At 46.4% G+C, this 20,457-nt stretch overlaps 1 protein-coding gene across 1 annotated transcript in view; it reads right to left on the bottom strand.

Annotated features, from left to right (window-relative positions):
• Positions 1 to 19,439, bottom strand: part of Fgf9 (fibroblast growth factor 9) — a 41,206-nt gene extending 21,767 nt beyond the window's left edge. The window contains exons 1-2 of the mRNA XM_031361886.1: positions 18,368 to 19,439; positions 8,108 to 8,211 (exon numbers count right to left, since the gene is read on the bottom strand). Coding sequence (XP_031217746.1) covers positions 8,108 to 8,211; positions 18,368 to 18,644 — 381 coding nt within the window. The 5' untranslated portion in view covers positions 18,645 to 19,439. The remainder of the gene's footprint in view (positions 1 to 8,107; positions 8,212 to 18,367) is intronic.
• Positions 19,440 to 20,457: the final 1,018 nt, after the last annotated feature.

Raw genomic sequence — 20,457 nt, 5'->3', positions numbered from 1 at the left:
CATCTGTATGTTTAATCAACCACAGAACAAAAGCTTGCAGGGGAAAAAAACCTTCTGTGTACTGACAATGTACAGACATATTCCTAAACCAATAATAGTACAACTATTCCCATAGTGTTTACATTGTAGTATTTATTATAAGTCATCTCAAAGTGGCTTAAAATGAAAATGTATGTAGGTTCCTGTGCAAACACTATGCCATTTTATATAAAAGACCTGAACATCCAAAGATTCTGGCATCCAAGGAGGGTCCTGTAACCAATCCCCTGTGAAAGGGATGGAGAACTGTCTTTGGGTCCAAAATGACCTTCAGTACTAAACGGTGCTCCTTCCCATGACATGATAAATAGGAAAAGAAAAAAGACCTACTTGGTCCTTGGTCTACTATGTAGGTTTCTAACAAGTAAACTCTAGGGAAGGTCACTGGGTCTCAATAATTCAAATGGGTGTGGGAGGTGAGGATCAAGACAACTCTGTCTCCAAAACCTCAAGTGAATGAGCAGGCCAGCTGACCATAAGCAAGGCTGAACCAGGGCTGACAAGAACCTACATACATCATTATAGTGAGAAGACACCACTGAAGGAACATCATCCAGGCATTAAACCATCACATCAGTTTGTGGCCTATTGTTCTTACGGGTCTGTATTAACATAAAGATATCTTGGATTTCAGTTGTCAAAGAAGTATAAATATAAGGGAATCATACTTAGTTTTGTGGTTGTATGTACACATAGTAAAAATAAAGTCAATATGAGTCTCTTGGGATCTAAGACATAGTCATTCCTCAGACTCCCGAGTCCGCACCTATGGTCAAGCAACCACAGATCAATTTTGTTAAGCCTACACCTGTACACATAGTTTCTCTTGTCATTCTTCACTAACCACAATACAAATATCACAGAATTTTGTGCTGTATTAGATATTATGGACAATTGTACTTGTGTACATTTTATCAAGTATAATTAGCCATCTGAAAATGACTGAAAGCCTACAGGAACACGTGCACAGGTTCAATGCAGGCATCACACTACGTTACAGAAGCAGAACTAAGCATCTACAGATACCGTTATCTGTGGATGCCCCGGAAACAAATCCCTGACACATAAGAGTGTGCTTCGTGGGTTTTTGTGTTTTCTTGTTGTTGCTCCTTTTTAAAGGGATTGATCTGTTCCTCAGTTCTGGGACAGATGTGGCTGCAGGGCTCGCTACACTGACCCTACAACATGGAAACATCATGTAAGAAATTATCTGGCCCATGTATCTCCATTCAGAATCAACAAGGCCCCTGTCCCAGGAATGTATTCAGTTAAAAGAACACTTATGTTCATTGGAACCACAACTGAAACCCATTGTACTCTGGTTACAGATTATACAGATTCAAAGAATCCAGGGTCCAACTGTATTCCTGGAAATACAACCAGCACTGTACCAAGCGCCTGTCTGAACAAGCACCTGAGTGGAAATGCTGTAGGAGGCCTCAAGACACTGGCCTGAGTCCTCACAGCACCTGCAAGTTCTGGGCCTCAGAGCAAATCATGGAGGTTCTACATTGTTTTTTATTTGGTACTTGAATGAGATGGTGGCCATGGGAAACCTGGATATTACAAGTGCACAGCCACACAGCCTGCTGCCCCAGCACACTGGGCTCTGTGTATGAGGCTGAAACAGGCTGAGAAATTGGGTCAGTGAACATTCACCACATGCCAACTGCACACACTGTGTGTGTGCCTGAGCCTCTGGGAAACAGAATGCTTATAGAGAGACTCTGGCTTCAAAATCTTCATCTAGTACAAGACCAACTAAGAATGAAATATGAGGCCAGATATAAGCCAGAACTGCCAGCATTTCTCAGTCTGGTGCTGTCCCCTGGATCATAGCTGTACTCGCCACACTCTAGGTTAATTTAGTGAGTGCTACCTTTTTCTAAACGGGAGGATCAGATGCTACCAGCCTTCCTGAAGCAGATTCATTTTTCAAAGCATTCTTTTTAATAGCTGCTTGTTATAATCAGTTAGTCTTGATTTTTTAAAGCACCTTGATAATAATCGGATAATTTAGATTAAACCTCTAACAGTATCAATCTGAGCCATAGCTATAGTCTCTTTGAAATGAATAAAGGTGACAAATGCAAACTGACACCCCTAGTTGTCTAGTCAATGTGGAGACACATGCATGTACATGCATGCACATGCATGTAATCTAATGTTCTCTCTAAATTTCAACCAGACAGGATTTTCTGATCTTTAAAAAAGCTTAAGTGTTATATGCCCTAACCTGTCTTTCCACGCTTTGTTGAGACTTCTCGCCATCCTCAAAATCCACTTTAAATGCTACAATACACATTTCCCAAGTACTTCTTTAAACACTCCTCTGTGGCTCCAAGACATTTAAGCATTCTTCAGTTACAGCAAATCTTACATGGCAACCAACTATTTACAAAGATGTTTCTCCTGCCAGATTTTTTAGAGCCGCCCCATGGTTGTGCACTGTTATCAGAGGGCCAGACACCAAGTTGATATGGATGTCTATGAAAGACATGAATGAAAAGGGCACACACAAATTAGGACTTGAGTACAATATCCAGACCATATCCAGAGTAAAAACTATCCAAATTATCCTTTTAATTAAAGTGTGGCTCATTAGCAACACAGTTTTTCCCGCATCTACATTGTCACATTAGCATCTTCTCTCTTTTTCTAAGAAGTTTCACCCATTCACTTCTGTCTCCTTTAATCTAGCCCTAGGATGTGCTCAAAACCAGAGAGAGAGAGTGAGGGAGTGAGAGAGTGAGAGAGTAAAAGAGAGAGAGAGAGAGAGAGAGAGAGAGAGAGAGAGAGAGAACAATTAACTCCCAAATACAAAAGTCCATCACTACATGTCACAGTAGTTTGTTTAACAAAGGTGACTCCTGTTTCCCCAAACCTATTTACTTTCTTTCATGATGGCACCCATCTTTCCGAAGCTTTTTAACAAATCTTCACTTTAGTAACTGAGCTGTGTGTCACATCACACAAGTAAGGGTGCTTAGGAACAACCTAATCACCTGTTTCTTTTCTTCCTGCAATCTCATGGCACTCTGAACAAGCTGTTTTGGTCACTCCTCATTCCCATGGCCACAGGGGTCAGAATAACCACAAAACCTAATGGAAACCATGAAAGGGCCCAAAGGGAGCAGAGTTCTTAACCCCACCCTCCAAATCTCCCATATGAGGTACATAGCAAAGGGAAAAGCCTGCTGCCCAGGGAGCTCTCCTCCCAGTTCTGCCCAGTGGAGGAGAAAAGATCTTGCACAACCATTTTGTGTGTCGGGGGTGGGGAAAGATATCAGAGGCAAGACAGAGAGGGCCTGGGAAATGCAACCTCTGGATGCTGGAGGTCCATCTAGAGTGCAAACCTCAGCCGAGGTGTCAGGTTCCTGGGCTTCACCTCAGAAGAGGCAAACGGGAGCAGGTGCCTGCAGGAGCAGAGGCAGAACAGGAGCCAGGCCATGCCTCTGCTACTATCTCTGCTGCAGCTGCAGCTGCATCCCCTTTGGACTGTACACACCAGGGACAATCCAGGCATGGTCCAATTAGGCATGGGAATGAGGGAGAGAGTTTCCTCCTACAACTAGAATCCTGAGTACACTCTCACCACCCAGGTGGAGATGCTTCAAGGCCCATCTATACCTGCACAGCTTGTAGAAGAGATGGAAATCAATCACCATGCTATTCATTTCACCCAGAGAAGCATCTACTGAGCTCCTCCTACCTCCATGGCCACTGCTACACATTAGGTAACATTAGGAGGTAAGATGTGGAGTGGCCAGGCCCTTTGGATCCACTCTGGGAAACACGCTGGACTATCCTACAAATTACACTGTTGCCTGCATAAGGACGGAGTTGTAAAAAAGCAGCTCCAAGGACAAAGAAGACATGCTAACTAGAATAAGCAGAACCACAGCTGGGGTGGAGGGAGGCTCTGCAGAACAAGTAATATCTCCATTAAAGAGTGCTATTTCATCAAATAGAGAAGGCAAGACAAACGTATTCCAGACAGGTACTACCTTGCCCATATGCACAAGTCAGACTTCATGACATTTGGGGAACAGCGAATAGATTCAGATGACATCCAGAAACAGATGCAAAACATGACACCAGCAATGCAGACCCGGGCAACAAGCTCAGTGAGAAGTGCTGGGTACCCAGCACACAGAGAGGGTAGCATGTGCTTCGAGGCAAGCGCTGAAGAGATCTCAGCCAAGTGGCCCTCTGATCAAGGTGCAGAAGATGATTCTGACATCACTGTGGCAAAGGCATTGGTGCTTGGAGGCTCTGGGGCAGGGGGACATCTGAAAACATGCTTCCCCAGAGAGATCACAACATACAAGTGTACCTCTGATAGCACTCTCTCCATCCCAAAGACACTTGACCCAGGAGACAGACGCTAGGCGTCCCCTGCTCTCCCTCACTGGAGTTTAGACCTGGGACTGTCAACTGATTGTGGCCATGGGGAAGGTGGGCGCCTGGAACAGTAGACCAGGCTGTCTCACACTCACAACCCTAGTACACCTAGCTAGTGCTCAGGGTTTGGTTTGGTTTGATTAGGTTTGGTTTTTGGCTCTCTGTTTTGGGGATTTGTTTGTTTGATTGATTGTTTGATGGTTTTAAATAAAAGAAAGTGTTTAATTGGGCTTATGGCTCTGAAGGGTTACAGTCCATGATGCTGGACTCAAGGAATCTGGCAAGAACATCTGAGAGCTCACAACTCAAGCAACATGACCTGTCTATGTGGCCTAAACTGGCCTCCAGCTTGTAGCAATCCTCCTGCCTCGCCCTTCTAAGTGTTGGGATTATAAGCACGTGCTACCACATCCTACAAATCTGCTTCTAATCACATGCTGTTTGTGCTCAAAAGCCCTAGAGGACATAGCTGGGACTGACAGCTGAAATAGTTTGGGCTCCACTTCCCCAAGTGCCAGAAGCCACTGAAAGCATCCACTTGGGAGAAAAACTCAAGCCGGTGCAAAATCCTGCAGATGACACTGCTGAACATGCAGTTAGGTGTGCTCTCCTTGTCGGCCAGCAAACCTCAGAGTGTGAATCATGCTGGCCACGTCATCTGACAGTCTACTCATTGGTCAGCTAGGGAGAACATTCCGGGGGCAGGGGGGCCATGACAGGCAACCCTTAGAGCAGGGAGCAAATTCAACAGCCTAGGCATGAGTTAATCCAATCACTACATCTGCAGAAACACTTATTTTTATGCATATTTTATGTAAGCATATATATGAACTATTTTTCCTACATATAACCTAAGACAATTTAACATTCATATCCTGAGATTAATACTCATTAGAAAAAACACCCTTTTCATGTAGGGATGTGCACTCAAAAAAGCTTGGGGACTGTTGTGATAACACGGTCCCTGCCAGGTGTTGCACTACACCTATAATTTCAGTGCTGGGGAAGACAATGCAGGAGTGTCGTGAGTTCAACACTATCCTGAGCTACAGAATGAGACCCCGTCTCTAAAAAAGTAAATAACAATAAAAAAAATAAGTAACCCTATAGTCCGTTCAATCCACTGAAGGGCAGTATTTCTGTTCTACATACAAAAAAATGCTTTGTGTTGTATTCAACTGGGATTAAATTAATCAAATCCACTTACATGTCTAAAATGGGGGAAAAAAAGAGCATGTCAAATAGAGAACATCACTCTGTAAATTTTTATTTTAAAACATATTATATCTATCTCTAACATATCTATCTTTGCACTTAAAAAGTACCAGCAAATTCATTTAGAAAATAAGTGATTTCACATATGTCAAGACCTGGATTTATAAAGCCAAATTAAATTCTATACTTAACAAACATTTATTCTCTCTTTCAAGAAGCACTTCAAAAAGTGTTCAAATATCTAAACCAAATAACCTATAGTGGAAAATTCTTCCAAAGTGGAAAACCTATATCCTATGACATTAAAAATAGTGTGAGTTCTCAGCATCTGAGATAAGAAACCAGCTTCATCGACACATGCATGGACAAAGCAAATGTGGCACGTGTTCACATGGAGTTTTATCCAGCCATAAAGATGAATTTATAGCTAAATAAATGTATAGGAAAATAGATGAACTTGAAAATCACGTTAAACTAAATAAGCCAACTTTGCCTAAGTTGGCTTAGGCAAAGATCACAGAACATAGAGTCTGTGTGAGTATGTGTATATTGTGTGCATGTACACACATCAGTGTGTGTGAGATAGAGAAAAAGACAGACAGACAGACAGACAGACAGAGATGGAAGAAGTCTAAAAGGATAGAGACACAGAAGGGAGATAATACAGAGGAAAGAAGACAAATATCGCGTGCTTTCTCTTACACACAATATCTAGATTCAATAGTACTTATTACACACATGTATGTACATGACATGAAAACAAGAGAACTCCATGAGGAAAGAGAGAGAGGGAGAAGGAAAAGGAGAGACAAGAAAGGGTAATGAAGGGGAAAATACAAGCAAAGTTTAACACATGTGTAAAAATATAATAGTGGAACATTCTTCTGTATGCTGAAAAATTAATTTTAAAAACATTTAAATGTGTAATATATTCAAGTTATACAGGATATAATTTTGCCATTTGTAATGTTGGGATAAAAGTTTGCACTGTGTGTGTATATACATATTTTTAAAACAGGATATGGAACCCGGTAGTATTGGCATGTGCCTTTAATCCCAGCACTTGGGAGGCAGAGGCAGGCGGATTTCTGAGATCTAGGCCAGCCTGATCTACAGAGTGAGTTCCAGGACAGCCAGGGCTACACGGAGAAACCTTGTCTTAAAAAAACAACAAAACAAAGCAAAACAAAACAACCAAACAAAAAAACAAAACAGGATATGGGGGCTAGAGAGATGGCTCATGTTGGTTCTGTTCCCAGAACCCACAAGGTGGCTCACAACCATCTGTAACTCCAGTCCCAGGGCATGTGATGCCCTCTTCTGGCCTCTGAAGTCACTGCATGCATATGGCTTATACAAAAAAGTTTTTTAAAAAAATCTAAAAACAAAACTAGGATACGGCTAATAAAGAGGTGTGTCTAGGACCACACTGCCTTCCCAACTCTCAGCTGAGAGCTTCAGAATGTTTCTTCATCTGAGCTTCCTCTAAATTCTGACTTTTGTAAGCACTAATCCAAGTTTTTATAGTTCAAGTAACTTGGATTAAGTGATCACCTGATCACCGATAAGTACATCTTAATGTACACAATAATGTAAACCTTAAAGTTTTTATTGTTGTTGTTGTTCAAAACTTTATGGATGAACACTGTTCCAAATAGTAACTAATGATCCAGCAGTCAACAATATTCCTATGTTTAGCAAAAATCCTGAACCCCGACTGTGTTCCAAGCATGTGATATGTTCCTACGAAACATATACGAAACACTACGAAAACTAGGGAGATGCACAGGATTAAATCAACCACCCTTTAGCAGAGCAGAACCAGGGACTTGGTATCACTCACAGCTACTCCCCAGGATCAGGCACAATTCCCAACCACTGGCAGGTCACAACAAATACTCCACCACCATAAGGACCTCCCAAGCTAGTGAGGATAGCAAGTGAGAATGGGGAATGGAAACTCAGAATGCTGGCAAATAATTACAGTGCTGCTGCTGGACCCTTATTCACATACAAGACTATCTGACAATAATTTCCACCTCTGTCTCTCCTGCATAATGAAAATCTTGTGTTGTTCAGAGAAAGGGTTTAGACTCTCACTGCACGGCCTATTTCTAGTTTTAATTACAATGCTTGGCAAAGCTTGGGGATCGTTTCAATTCATTTCAAAAATAACTCCCATTCAATACAAGAAGATGGATTTTTCACACTTGTGAATTTTTATTTACTTGATAATAAAGATGGCTTGGCATGTAAATAAAGCATTTTCTTGGCAAATTTGGTCTAGTGAAGAGACAGAATTTTGTAATGGAATAGCATGCCTCAGAAAGTAAAAACCCATTTACCTTCCAGACTCAATTTCCCTTCTGACTCTTAACTCAGCCTAGCAAAGCTACAGCTCAAGTCAAGGGCGGGGCATGGGAGTGGTCGACGCGCTGTGGTTACTTACTGATCCATACAGCTCCCCCTTCTCGTTCATGCCGAGGTAGAGTCCACTGTCCACACCACGGATGCTGACCAGGCCCACTGCTATACTGATAAATTCCAGAATGCCTGTGAGATAAACAGCAGACAGGAGAGTTAGAGCCCAGAGCAATCTCCCTAGGGCCATAGCATTCCCAAGGGCTTCAGTCAGGAAACAGGCCCTGCTTCCGACTTGGAGCACTTAATACACGACTTCTGCCTTAAAAAACTGAAGTTCCAGCTAAACTCTATCTTATCATAGTCAGACACTAAATTATCACAGTGGGGCACATTTTACATGGTAACTAACACAGTTAAAATTTTTAGAATAACTATATAAACATTCTAAATGATAAGTCTGATGGAACCAATGTATATATTCTAATGAGCTAAGAGAATACTTGAGCAGGAAATGACATACTTCCATTTTATATATGTAAAATTAAGTATTTATATATGGGTACTTTGAATCTGCACTTACTGTTCTCTGGGCCCGTAAGAAATAAACACATTCACAATTTGTATATTGTATACATAGCATGTGTGTGAATATGTGCATACATATGTACATATGCACAAATGATTTTTTTAAATTCTATTCAGAGAATAATCTTATGTGTGTAAAAATAATAGTGTGAGGTGCTAATTAAAGCCTTCCCCAGCTTATGCGGAAAATGATCTAGCCCTCAATTAAATAACCTTATCAAGCTACATTTGAAAATTATAAAGTACCAAACACACACCTCAAATGTCTCTGCTGAAACAGGGTAGTGATTCTTTTTCTGTTCTTGTCTAAACTTCAAAGAATAGTTAAACAATTAAAACACCCTAATATTATGGAGGGAAAATTGCTGGTTCAAAAAAGAAAAAAAGAAAGATGCTCCTGATTAAAATAGGCACAGAATACCCTATCCCCAAAGCAAATCAATATAATGATCCCTTTCACTTCCTTCTTTTGCCTTGCTTACCTTACTAAAAATAACAACACCTAAGCTGGGCATCAATCCAGAATTTTATGGTCACACAAGAGCAGCTCCAGTCTCCGAGTCTACTGTTGCTTTAAGATAATCATCCTGCAGGATACACAGATGCTGCTAATCATTCTGTGCTTGGCCACGCTCCCACTTTGGTTATAAATTAAAGTGCTACACTTTTTGTAGATCTTGTGTCAGTGTATAGCAAATATTTTATACCATTTATTTTGAAAATATCTTCAGTCATTGAGAAAGTGTACTTACTCCTAAGAGTGTAGAAAAAGGAGAAAAAAAGGCTATGGTAACAGTATGAGTGACATATATTAATATATGTTTAAATTTTTTAGAATAACTATATAAACATTTTAAAGGATAAGTCTGGTAAAATCAATGTATATATGAGCTATGTAATATAATATATTAATATATTAATGTATGTATATTAAATATGTTATATAATATGTTATATGTGTGCTAAAGTAAGGCTCCTGTGACTAATGAAAAAAGCATTTATATGGACAAAAAACAATTAATTTTCCAACTCTCATAGACTAGACTGGACTGCTATCAATGATGACTCTGACTCCATAAATGTAATAAAGTAAAAAGTTTAGTTAGAAGGAGACTCAGTTGCAAGGTGATCACTCATTCTTATATACATAGGTATCACTCATTCTTGTACACATAGTATCATTCGTTCTTGTAGATGCACAAAAAAAAAAAAAAAAAAAAAAAAAAAAAACCTTTCATGGGCCATCCACCAGACACCAGCCAGTAGTATGTGACTAGCATTCCCACCTTCACAAGGCAAATGGGGAAACTGAAGAGGCAACATCTCCTTGAGATTTATTAAACATAAAATATACTTTCATTATGATGCAGTCATTTTATTTCATTGTACCCTTATGACTCAAAATAATCAAAACTGGAACACTCAATAGTTATTAAGGACCACTTGTACAAGACTCTTTTCTTGGTATCCCGCACAAAAGTACACCCTAATCAAGGTCATGCAAATCCTGAGATCAGCATAAGGACTTACTTCATGCCTACTTTCACTATAAAATGAATTACAGGAAACATTTCACCCACTCTGAGGTCTGTGCAATTTAATTTACGAGGTCAATGAGGAAAGGGTTAACCATAAAACTAAAAGCCATTCCTGTCCTCTGAGAGGCCACACAATGATCTGTCTCCTCTACACACAAGGCAACTCTGAGAACTAATAACCCACCAACAGCTTGGCCAGATCCAGCAGAGAATATGATTTCACAAAAACGACCTGACTGGCTGGCCTGAAGAATAGCAAGAATAGTAGTAATAACTGTAGCAAGTGGCATGTAACAGCCAGAAGGCTTGAGCATGAGAAGTCTTGTCTTCTCCAGGCTTTAGGACAGTCCTGGGCACTGCGATGCCTTCAGCCCCAGAGTACAAAAGGGCAATTGAAATTTCCTCAAACCAATCAGACTGTAAGGCCTATTTCCTTGAATATTATGCACACTGCACAGCTGGCTCTAACTTTCAGGGTTTGGTATCTGTAATTTCTTGCCATTTTTATACACTTAACTTCTGAGAGTACTGTTACATAATATGGGGATGAAAAGATTAATATTTTTGTAATTTTTCTAGTTATTGATAAGATGGCTAAACTACACATGCTTTTACTCTTTTAGACAGTGACCTATTATTGAGGGACTATATCAACCATCGTGCTGCTTATTAAATATAAAATATGAGAAATATGTAGTGTAGGCCCTGCCTCCTGCTCAGTAGTAGTCCTTCATTATCTGTGGAGAGACATGCCTTGCATGCCTGAAGCCTCAGCACCCCAAATCCTATTTATACTGTTCTATCCTGTACATACATATTCATGACAAAATTTAATTTACAAATTAGCCCCCTAGAGGGTTAATGACTAATAAAAAATCGAACCAGTATCGGATAGTATAGTAAATGGTGTTTAAAACTTTGGAATTATTTCTGGAATATTCCATTTAACATTTTAGACACAGTAAAGAGTGAAGCTAACAGAGGGAAGGGGCTGCTGTAATGAGAAGAAGAACAGTGAACAGAACTATGGTGCCAGTGTGGCTTGCAAGTGGAAGGCAGATGTGCGGAGAACGGGTGGACACAGACCAGTGGTTTGCTCAGTTACAGGAGAGCAAGTCAGGGGAGTATCATAAAAAAAAATCTGAAATGAATCTGGGGAAGTCTCCTAGCAAGAAGCAGGGCCCAGTGACCCCAAATGGAAATACTTCATCACCATAAACCATTATCCATATCCCTGAAGCTCTGTTAGAGTAAGGACGTCCAAAAAAAAAAAAAAATAGTCCAGATTTTTATGAGGTTACCCCCATAACCCAAGGGCAAGCAGAACACCCAAATGTGTGAGTCACAGTCCTTCTCCCACACCCAGAAAACGCCAGTGTGTTAGTAAGGTCAGGGAGACCTGGCATCAGGGTAACCAGACCCCACCCCTTCCAGACTGGAATCTTTATCATTCCTGGTACCACCTTGCCCACAGTGAACTCTACAAGTCTGCACTCCAGCAGATCAAGCCCTCAGCTGGTGCCAAGCAAGTGCCTCCAACTGAGGTCAGAGCACTGCTTACACTAATCTGTTGACCTGTGCAAAGCTGAGTAACCAACAGGGACAGTACTAGATCAATGACAACCTGGGAGGCTGTTCTATAGAGATGGGGTGTTTCAAGATCAAGGAGAGAAGAAAAAGGGGAATAAAAAGAAGGAAAGAGGAAAAGGAGAGTAATGGGTTGGCCTAAAACTGACATTTTGGCCTCTCTCATCTAGCACACACAACCTAGATGGCATGGGCTCAGAAAGGCCACAGTGGAGAATGAGAACTGGGTTGCAGGTCCTCTTTCTTCCACCATAGAGAACCATTATAGAAAAGGACCACTCAGGGTCTCATGGAGGCCGTTAAAACAAATGATCACTGATCACACACTTCTTCTGGAATAGTCCCAGATTAGGTCTCTCTCCTCCCAGTCTCACTGACCACCTAACAATAATCAATCATGGAGTGTCTCTGTACTGGCTGGTTTTTCGTGTCAACTTGACACAGGCTGGAGTTACCACAGAGAAGGGAGCTTCAGTTGGGGAAGTGCTTCCATGAGATCCAGCTTTGAGGCATTTTCTCAATTAGTGATCAAGGGGGTAGTGCCCCTTGTGGGTGGTGCCATCCCTGGGCTGGAAGTCTTGGGTTCTATAAGAGAGCAGGCTGAGCAAGCCAGGAGAGGCAAGCCAGCAAGGAACATCCCTCCATGGCCTCTGCATCAGCTCCTGCTTCCTGACCTGCTTGAGTTCCAGTCCTGACTTCCTCTGGTGATCAACAGCAATGTGGAAGTAAGCCAAATAAACCCTTTCCTCCCCAACTTGCTTCTTGGTCATGATGTTTGTGCAGGAATAGAAACCCTGACTAGGACAGTCTCGTTCTGTTCAGTTGTGTCATTAACCGTGAGTTGAGTCATTAACCAGCCATAGGAAATGGGACAGCTGACAGACAGAAGCTCTAACTGGAGCCCTAACCTGTGCCCTCTTTAGATCAAACAACAAAAACATATAAAGCCAGGATTGTCAGCTTCGTTGACCACCATAACAAAGTGGTAGAACCTGACTGTCACACAATTTGGCTGCAGGACATAGCGAACTCGACCTCAAACCAACCAGGAAACTTCTATTCTGCTGGCTAGTTGTCACGATGACAGAAGGGGTTATACAGGCTACTGGAGAAGAAACATCATTGGTATTTCCCTCTGTGCTACACTACAGACCTGCCAGGTGCCCAGCCGTACAATAGTGGTATAACCATTATAGGAATAACCAACTTCTCTCTGCTTGGATTTAGGACACGATTCACAGGAGAGAATTCATAGCGGACACTGTAAACCTAGTCAAAAGCCTGTCCCAGGCCCTGGGGTGGAATCTACTGTTGTGATTTTGCTAAACTATATGTTGTCAAGTTGCCCTTTAAATATAAATGTCTGTACTCAAAGATCTATGCTTCTCTCACTTTGGTTTCTTAACCAAAGCTGCTTCTTTGCAATGGGAAGCTGTGAATGATGAGACTCCTAATTAAATTGCTTAGAATAAGTGACTACGGATGCTCAGCCCTAAAGGGGACATCTCTATCACTGTCACCCTCTCCAAAGTTCAGAGAACACCTGGAAAGAGAGGGTAGACTATAATATGGAAGAGCCAGAAGACAGAAAAGAGTGCCGTGAGATGCTCTTCTGGACATGACATGGCTGTCACCCTCATGAACTCATAACACCTGAGGTTACATGCACAAGACTTGCACGGGATTAAGCCGGTCAATGTCCCAGCATGAATGGGAGAGAGGATTCTAACCCCCCACACCCAGCTGAGGAGACTTTGGCAGGTGACAGTGCTAATGGAGGAAGAGTCATTTTTCTCTGAGGGTGTGGCAGCTGGTAGACTGCCCAGGCTTCACTAGATAGCCCATACCCAAGTGCAGATATGGGTCGGACTAACTAGGCTCAGAAAGACAAGAAGGAAGCAGCAGCAACAGCCACCACCATGAAGTTAGGGGACCTGTTGGGAGCATCCAGGGGCAAATCAGAAGAGGGAAATAAGAGGTAGATATGATCAAAATTCATTGTATAAATATATGCAATTGTCAAAGACCTTAGTACACAACAGCACAGCAGAGTAGCCAGTGGCCCAGCTACTCCACACACTGAGGCAGAAGGGGCTTGAGCTCAAGAATTCCAGGCTAGCCTGGGCGTCATAGTTACTCTGGGAACTATGTTGGAGAAGGAACAGGAGAAAGAAGAGACTGAGGAGGCATTGGGAAGGAAATGGGGAGAAGAAAAGAAACAGTCTGGATTTTCCAGAGAAATATCGCCTGAGGTTGTCAAAAGAGAAAGGTGAAACTGGACATGGTGGCACGGGCCTGTAATCCTAGCATCTGGGAGCTGTGGACAGGTAGCTTAGTAATTCAGGGCTACCCTGTGCTACTTAAGACCCTGTCTCAAAAGTGGGTGGAGAGGGTGATTAAGGCCCTCTCTTCTACAGCTTCCTGACCATGCACAGTAGCCACCTGGGGCTCCAGAGCCTCTAGGAATCCCTAAACCAGCTTGACCAAAACTGGGTTCCCTTGGGAAGTGGCAGTTGAATGGGTATCCAAGTTTTCTGGCAAGCTTAAAGGCAGCTCTTAATTATGAAGGCTTCGCCCTGTACAGAACTGAAAAGCCAAAGCACAAAGAGTTGAATTTTGGTGTTTTTTTTTCTGCAAGGCCCCTGCAAATAAGGTTTAACTTATTATTATTACTATTATTATTATTAATTATTATTGTCGCGCCATTATCTTTCTCCCACCTAGTACCACCTAGACCCTACTCCTTTAACAGGCCAGGTCCTGCCCCTCCAATGGCTTACCAGCAGGAGCTTCAACCTAGAGTTCTAAAGCCTCTTGGGTCACCACCCCCAGACCAGGAGCTAGGCCTACTTCAGCTTCCACAGGCCCAGCGTTCACTTTTTTCATTACTCTGCATTGCCTACTTAATTTCTGCCCGTTGTCTTAACAGCCAGGCAGAACAGAAAGCCCTTCCAAGTGAAAAACACACACTTGCTTCCCAGGTCATCACTCAAGAGACAGGACCCCGTGGTCCCCTCCTCCCGGCTCCCGGCTCCCATCACCCCCAAGAAAAAACAAAGGGCTCCTTAAGGTCCCACCTTCAACTCCCCGGCCGGGCTGCAACCGCAGCAGCGCTGAGATTCCCTCACCCCCACCCCCACCCCCACGTCCCCAGCACGGCCTCAGCCTTGCCCCGCCGAGCTTGCCAGCAGCGGCAGTCACCTGCGGCGGCTCGGGGGCGGCAGAAAGCACCGGCCCAGCACGTTTCCTTCTGTCGTTCCTTTTCAGGTAGAAAACGCACCTTCTATTTTAATCGAGGTGTAAACCCACCCCACCTACAGCTACTCTAGAAACCCAGGGAGAAGACGAGGTCCCCCGGGAGGAGCCAAGGAGGCGCGGAGGCCCTGGCAGCGGGGAGGGGGTGGAAGGTGAAGCGGCGGCGGCGCGGGCGCCAGGTGCGCCCCGCAGCCCCTCCGCCCCGCCCGGCTCCGCGCCGCCGGGTCCTAGCGCCTCCGCAGCTGCCTGAGGGCGGGGCTGAGGAGGCAGGGCGCGGAAGCTCCCGGCGCACGCACGGCGCTGCAGAGGTTGCTAATATTGGGACCTGCCGCAGCAGCGGCAGCAGCGGGAGACCGCGGCACTGCTGTCACCCCGGGGGCCCGCTTCTCACTGCAACCGGATGAAAGACTTAAATAACCCTCCTTCCCCACCCCCACTGCGCACAACCGCCCACTCAGCTCCATCCGAACGAGGGTGAGTGGCACCGCCAAGAGCCAGGAGCGCCCTTCCCCCCGCGGCAGACACCGGGCCGACCTGCTATACTTGCACCGGGGGTCCCCAGCATGGGCCGGGGCTTCCGCTTCCCTCCTACCAACAACACACACACACACACACACACACACACACACACACACACTGTGCGGAACCAGAAAGTAGAGATGTCACTTCCTTGGCGACACATTCTCCAACCTCTAGGATCGGGGTGGGGTGAGGAGATTGGGGCTTTTTGTTTGATAGTCTGGGTTCTGCGGCGGGCGGTACCTGCAGTCCTCGTCCGCTGGCCCCTGAACGCGCGCGCTCCCCGCCCTAGCATCCTAGCACAGACACTCAGTATCTGATGTATCAAGTGCGCGTGGAAAACGTCCTATCTTAAAGGTGACTACTGCATTTTTTTAAAAAGAAAGAAGGAAAAGCTGGGAGGTGGGGGCGAAGGTACGTGGAGGGGTCCGGAGTGTGAGGGCTATCCAGTGACCTGGGCCAGGCGGTGAAGCACCCCGGGTTGGGACCGGGAAATTCACACAATAAAGGTGGCTTTGGCTGGCCGCAGCGCCCCTGCAGCCCTACGCTCCGAGTGCAGCCGGCCTTCTGCTCCAGCAAGACTAGATCCGGATGCCTCCCCCTGGGCTAGTGGTTAACAATAGCATGCCACCCCCTGCACCGCCTGCGAGGCCCTTTGTCACCCCCACCCCCACCCCTTCCCCTGCGACTGTGGCCTCGCCTGGCCAGGGGCACCTGACCCACCTCCCAGACCCAGCGGAGCCCAACGACTCTCCCAAACCCCGCTGCGCGTTTCAGAAAGAAGGGGGTGGGGAGGGACCCTGCGTGAGACCGCGAAGCTCAGTTCCAACCTCCAGTCTGTCCTCGGTCCCCGCCACCAACTCTCCGGCTGCGGTGCGCACCTCCCGGCGGTTCCCACACCGCACACCACCACCGCGCTTCCTCGGGCGGCGGCTGTCAGCGCCACCAGACCCGCAACTCACACACAAAGAGAAAGCAGGGAGACTGAACGGGGGCAAAAAAGAAAAGTCCGACACCCTACATGCGGCCAGAAGGGCGTCGGCCCCTGTCCTCCCTCCCCTGAACCCCAGCGGTCCCCGCAGTACCGAGGGGCGCACAGGAGCACCGTGGAAAGGGAGTTAGAACCCGAGCGCTCTTAGGACCGCGCGGAGCGAGAGCGACGCGGGGCCGGGGGCTGAGCCCGCACCTGCCGGCCCGGAGCGCGGGAGGACCCGGCTCCAGCTGCCCCGGGCATCAAGCGAGCTGCCGGGGCATCAAGCGGGCTGCCCTGAACCCTAGGCCACTCGCTTCCCGCCACCACCGGCCTCCCGCTGCTTGTCTTGCTCCAAACACCCGGCTCCGTCGCAGCAGCCCTTAAGGTGGCCAACTAGACAAGCACTCCGGCAAAGTTTAGTCTTCCCCAGCGACAGCCCCCAGCGGCTTTTACTTACGGGGTGGTGGGAAGATAGTAAGATTAGTTAGGTTAGTGTTCGAAGGAATAGTCGCAGCAATGAGCTACACTTTCTGGTTTTTTTTTTTTTTTTTTTTTTAAGCAGGGAGGGGACACGAGTCAGTGGGGGGAATTGACTGGGTTCACTTTTGAGCCCAGCCTCAATAGTGAGCCAAGGGGGAAACCCTGGGCCTCAAGAATCTGGACTATCTTCATCCAGGCCTGCACCCTCCTCTCCTCCGGGCAACATCCACAGTCCACGAAGCTAAACACCTAGTTTAGATTTCGTCCAACATCTGGCATGAAGGCATGAGGAAGAAAAATCACCACAGGACTTGGTTTTACGACCTAGTCTAAGTGTTGTCAGGTGGGTTCATTCAGGAGTTAACTCCTTCCAACAGTCTGCTTGCCCAAACTGTCGATTTTTTTTTTTTTTAAGTAAGGGGGAAACCTAGATTCCACACACCCCGCCTCCTCCCCAACGCCAGGCAGAACTGTGTTCGCTGACTTAGCACTGCACCACTGAAGGTGCCCCGCCAGGCACGTGTGTGGAGGCATGAAAGTGGGCAGAGTCCCCACCTGAGCCTGCAGCCTTGGGTGCTGAGTCACAAGTACCCTGCTCGGAACGTGAAATCGTCGGAATGCCCTTTAAAAGGAGCCTGCAGCTTTTGCAAGCACACGCAAACACTCACTCAGAAAGCCACTCAAGAAACCCACACAAGGCTACACGCTGTGGAAATTAAAAAGCAGAGGCTGGGAATCAAGGGATGGAAGAGCTGGCACCCCAGTGGGATTTCGGCTCCCCCACTCGGGTCATTTTCCCCAGGAGCTTCTGCCCCGGATGTTTCGGATCTAAAACACGACTTCAGTGCTCCCCACAGAACACCCAGCAGTCTTCGCCTGAGAGGCTTTCAGACCGGCACCAGCAATAAACAACACGCTTAATTTACAATTCAGGCAGAATGCTTATTAGAGGAAAAGGGAAGGGAGAAAAACTTAATTTGAGCAAGATCCCGGCTACCTACAGGAAACTGGATGCAGTTTAAAGTTCTTAGTGATTAAAGCTTTAAACTCGTGGAAATGGGTCCGTTAAAAAGAAACTTCTTAAACCTTATCTTCTCGTATAACTAATGAAAAAACTTGGGATTTGGGTTATATTCACACACACACACACACACACACCTTTAAAAAAAAAGAAGTAGAATAGGGCCTTCTGAGTGTCGAGTTGCACCAATGCCAGCCGCAGATCTGCAATTCCGGAGGCTTTTTCCCCTTCCTGGGCTGGCAAGATACTCAAAGATGTGGGGGGCGGGGGGATTATGAATATGAGAATATAGCCCTTCTAGCATTCCCATCTAACCATCACCTTCCTAGTAGTTAATAATCTGAACGTGTCACCGCGTGGACACTGAGGGGTTAAAAGCATACCTACCGAATCGGCTGTGGTCTTTCCTGGTTCCCTGGATAGTACCGTTGGGGAAGATTTCTAAGTGAAATCCAGTCCTGCAGTACAGCTGCCTCCGCCTGAGAATCCCCTTTAAATGATCCAAGTCCGTGACTGCGGGTCCCCGGGGCAGCCCCCCTGCTTCGGACTGACCCAGGTGGTCACTTAGCAACACCGGACTGTCCACCGGCAACACCGGTACGTTCCCGAACGGTACCGCGTCCTGCACACCGAAATAGCTCCCAACTTCACCTAAGGGAGCCATCAGAGGACTCGGCTTTTAAGCACAAGAATAAACAATAATGATGATCAACCAGGAGACACTAGGCGAGGTATATCCAACTCCCCTCCCTTGCTGCAGTTGCAGACAGAGAGGGAAAAGGGGTTCTTTTCTTCAATCCATCCAATGCATAAATAAAAGTAATCGGCTGTTTCTCTGGCACAGGTTCAAGGTCAAACCACTGATAGTCTAAGAAGCCACCACTTTATACTCACACACTGACACTGATCAACACAGCTATGCATCGCTACATATGGAGCCTCGACTCTCAGCAGGCAGAAAGGTCTTCATCCCATCCGACCGTAATAAGGGAAAAAAATCCGTAGTTTCTCCATTTGCTTAGAGATCAGAATGACCATAGCAACGTAAGTGCCTGGGCGATATTACAGGGATTTTTAAGATGCTCGGGCTACGTCAGAATTTACGGATCCTGACTCCAGAAAGGCATGCGCTGTTTTTACTCTCTAACCGACTCTGCAGACATCAGCATGAATCCTTCAAGGGGAAAAAAAAAATCTCACGTTGGCGGCGGCGACAAATCTCTCCTCCCAGTCCCTCCTCCAAAAAATAAGGATAATATAACAAAAAGAAGGGGGAAAAAAAACTTTCGGCGTCCAAAGCTAGTATCCAGAATGCTGCAGAGGCTCTGCGGAGGTCCAGCGGCTTGCAGAGAGGCGAGCGGCGAGCGGCGGGCGAGGACCGCGTCCCGGAGCTCGCGTGCTGCCCGGGCTGCCGCGAACAGGTGTCGCCGCGCGGGCCGCGCAGCGCCGTGGCCGCGGAGCGCTCCTCCTGCGCAGCCCCCGCCGGCGCGCAGAGTGGCGCAGGCGGCGGCATTGGGCCGGGTTTAAGGTAGCGCGGCAGCCGCCCCGCTCCGCCCGGTCCTAGCGCCCGCCCTGACTCCCGAGCCGCTCTGCCGCAGGCCGGGCACAGGCGGGCAGAGCGCGGGACTTCTCCCGGAGCACGACCTAGGAAACCCGGCTTTGGAGACGCGCCGGAGACGCGGTGCCAGAGACGGGAAGCAGCAGCCTCGGAGACGTTCGGCCACAAGAAATCTAGCTTGCTAGAGACGTAGGGTCAGAGGGGAACTGAGAAAGCAGTTTTCTTCGCGCGGACTCTGTAACCTTGCGGAGCATTATAAAATAGACTGGGAGGGAAGGGTTGGTGTAGGGAGCTTGGTTAGACAGGGCAGTTTCTCTTTCATTCTTCAGCCAGACTCACAGACGCGCAAACTATATTGCAGGTAAGACAGTGGGGTGTGAGTCAGATTCTCTCTCTCTCTCTCTCTCTCTCTCTCTCTCTCTCTCTCTCACACACACACACACACACACACACACACACACACACACACACACACACACACACCACACACACACACACACACTGGTGGGCCCATACTCGGGTTTGTTAAGGCAGTTCTGGCTCGCATCTTAGGGTTGTTCGGGTCCTGCCTCCCCCCAGGTTCCCGCGGCTAGGAGCAAAGGACACCCAGGGCACCTGAAAACAGCCCCTGTCCTTGAGTTCGACTCACTCCCCAGTTCTGAGTGCGCGTCTTCGGGGAGAAGTTTCCAATGAGTTCTCTCTCGCCCCCAAACAAAACTACTCCGGACAGGCTTTGCCACCTTGAGCTCTACTTTGCCTGGAAGAAGTGAAAGGCTCAAGTTCCAGGGTTGCTCCATTGCCCGAAGCTCTCTGCAGAGCCGGAGAACAGGACCGGAGCCGCCGGCTGGGCACGGGCGCTGTTCGCTGCTCAGGGCTCGCTCGCTGCCGCGGGTGACTTGGAAGCCAGAGCTCTGGTCCT

The sequence above is a fragment of the Mastomys coucha genome, unplaced genomic scaffold (genome assembly GCF_008632895.1).
Source record: "Mastomys coucha isolate ucsf_1 unplaced genomic scaffold, UCSF_Mcou_1 pScaffold9, whole genome shotgun sequence".
Lineage (NCBI taxonomy): Eukaryota > Metazoa > Chordata > Mammalia > Rodentia > Muridae > Mastomys > Mastomys coucha.
This window is presented reverse-complemented; position numbering and strand designations above follow the sequence as displayed.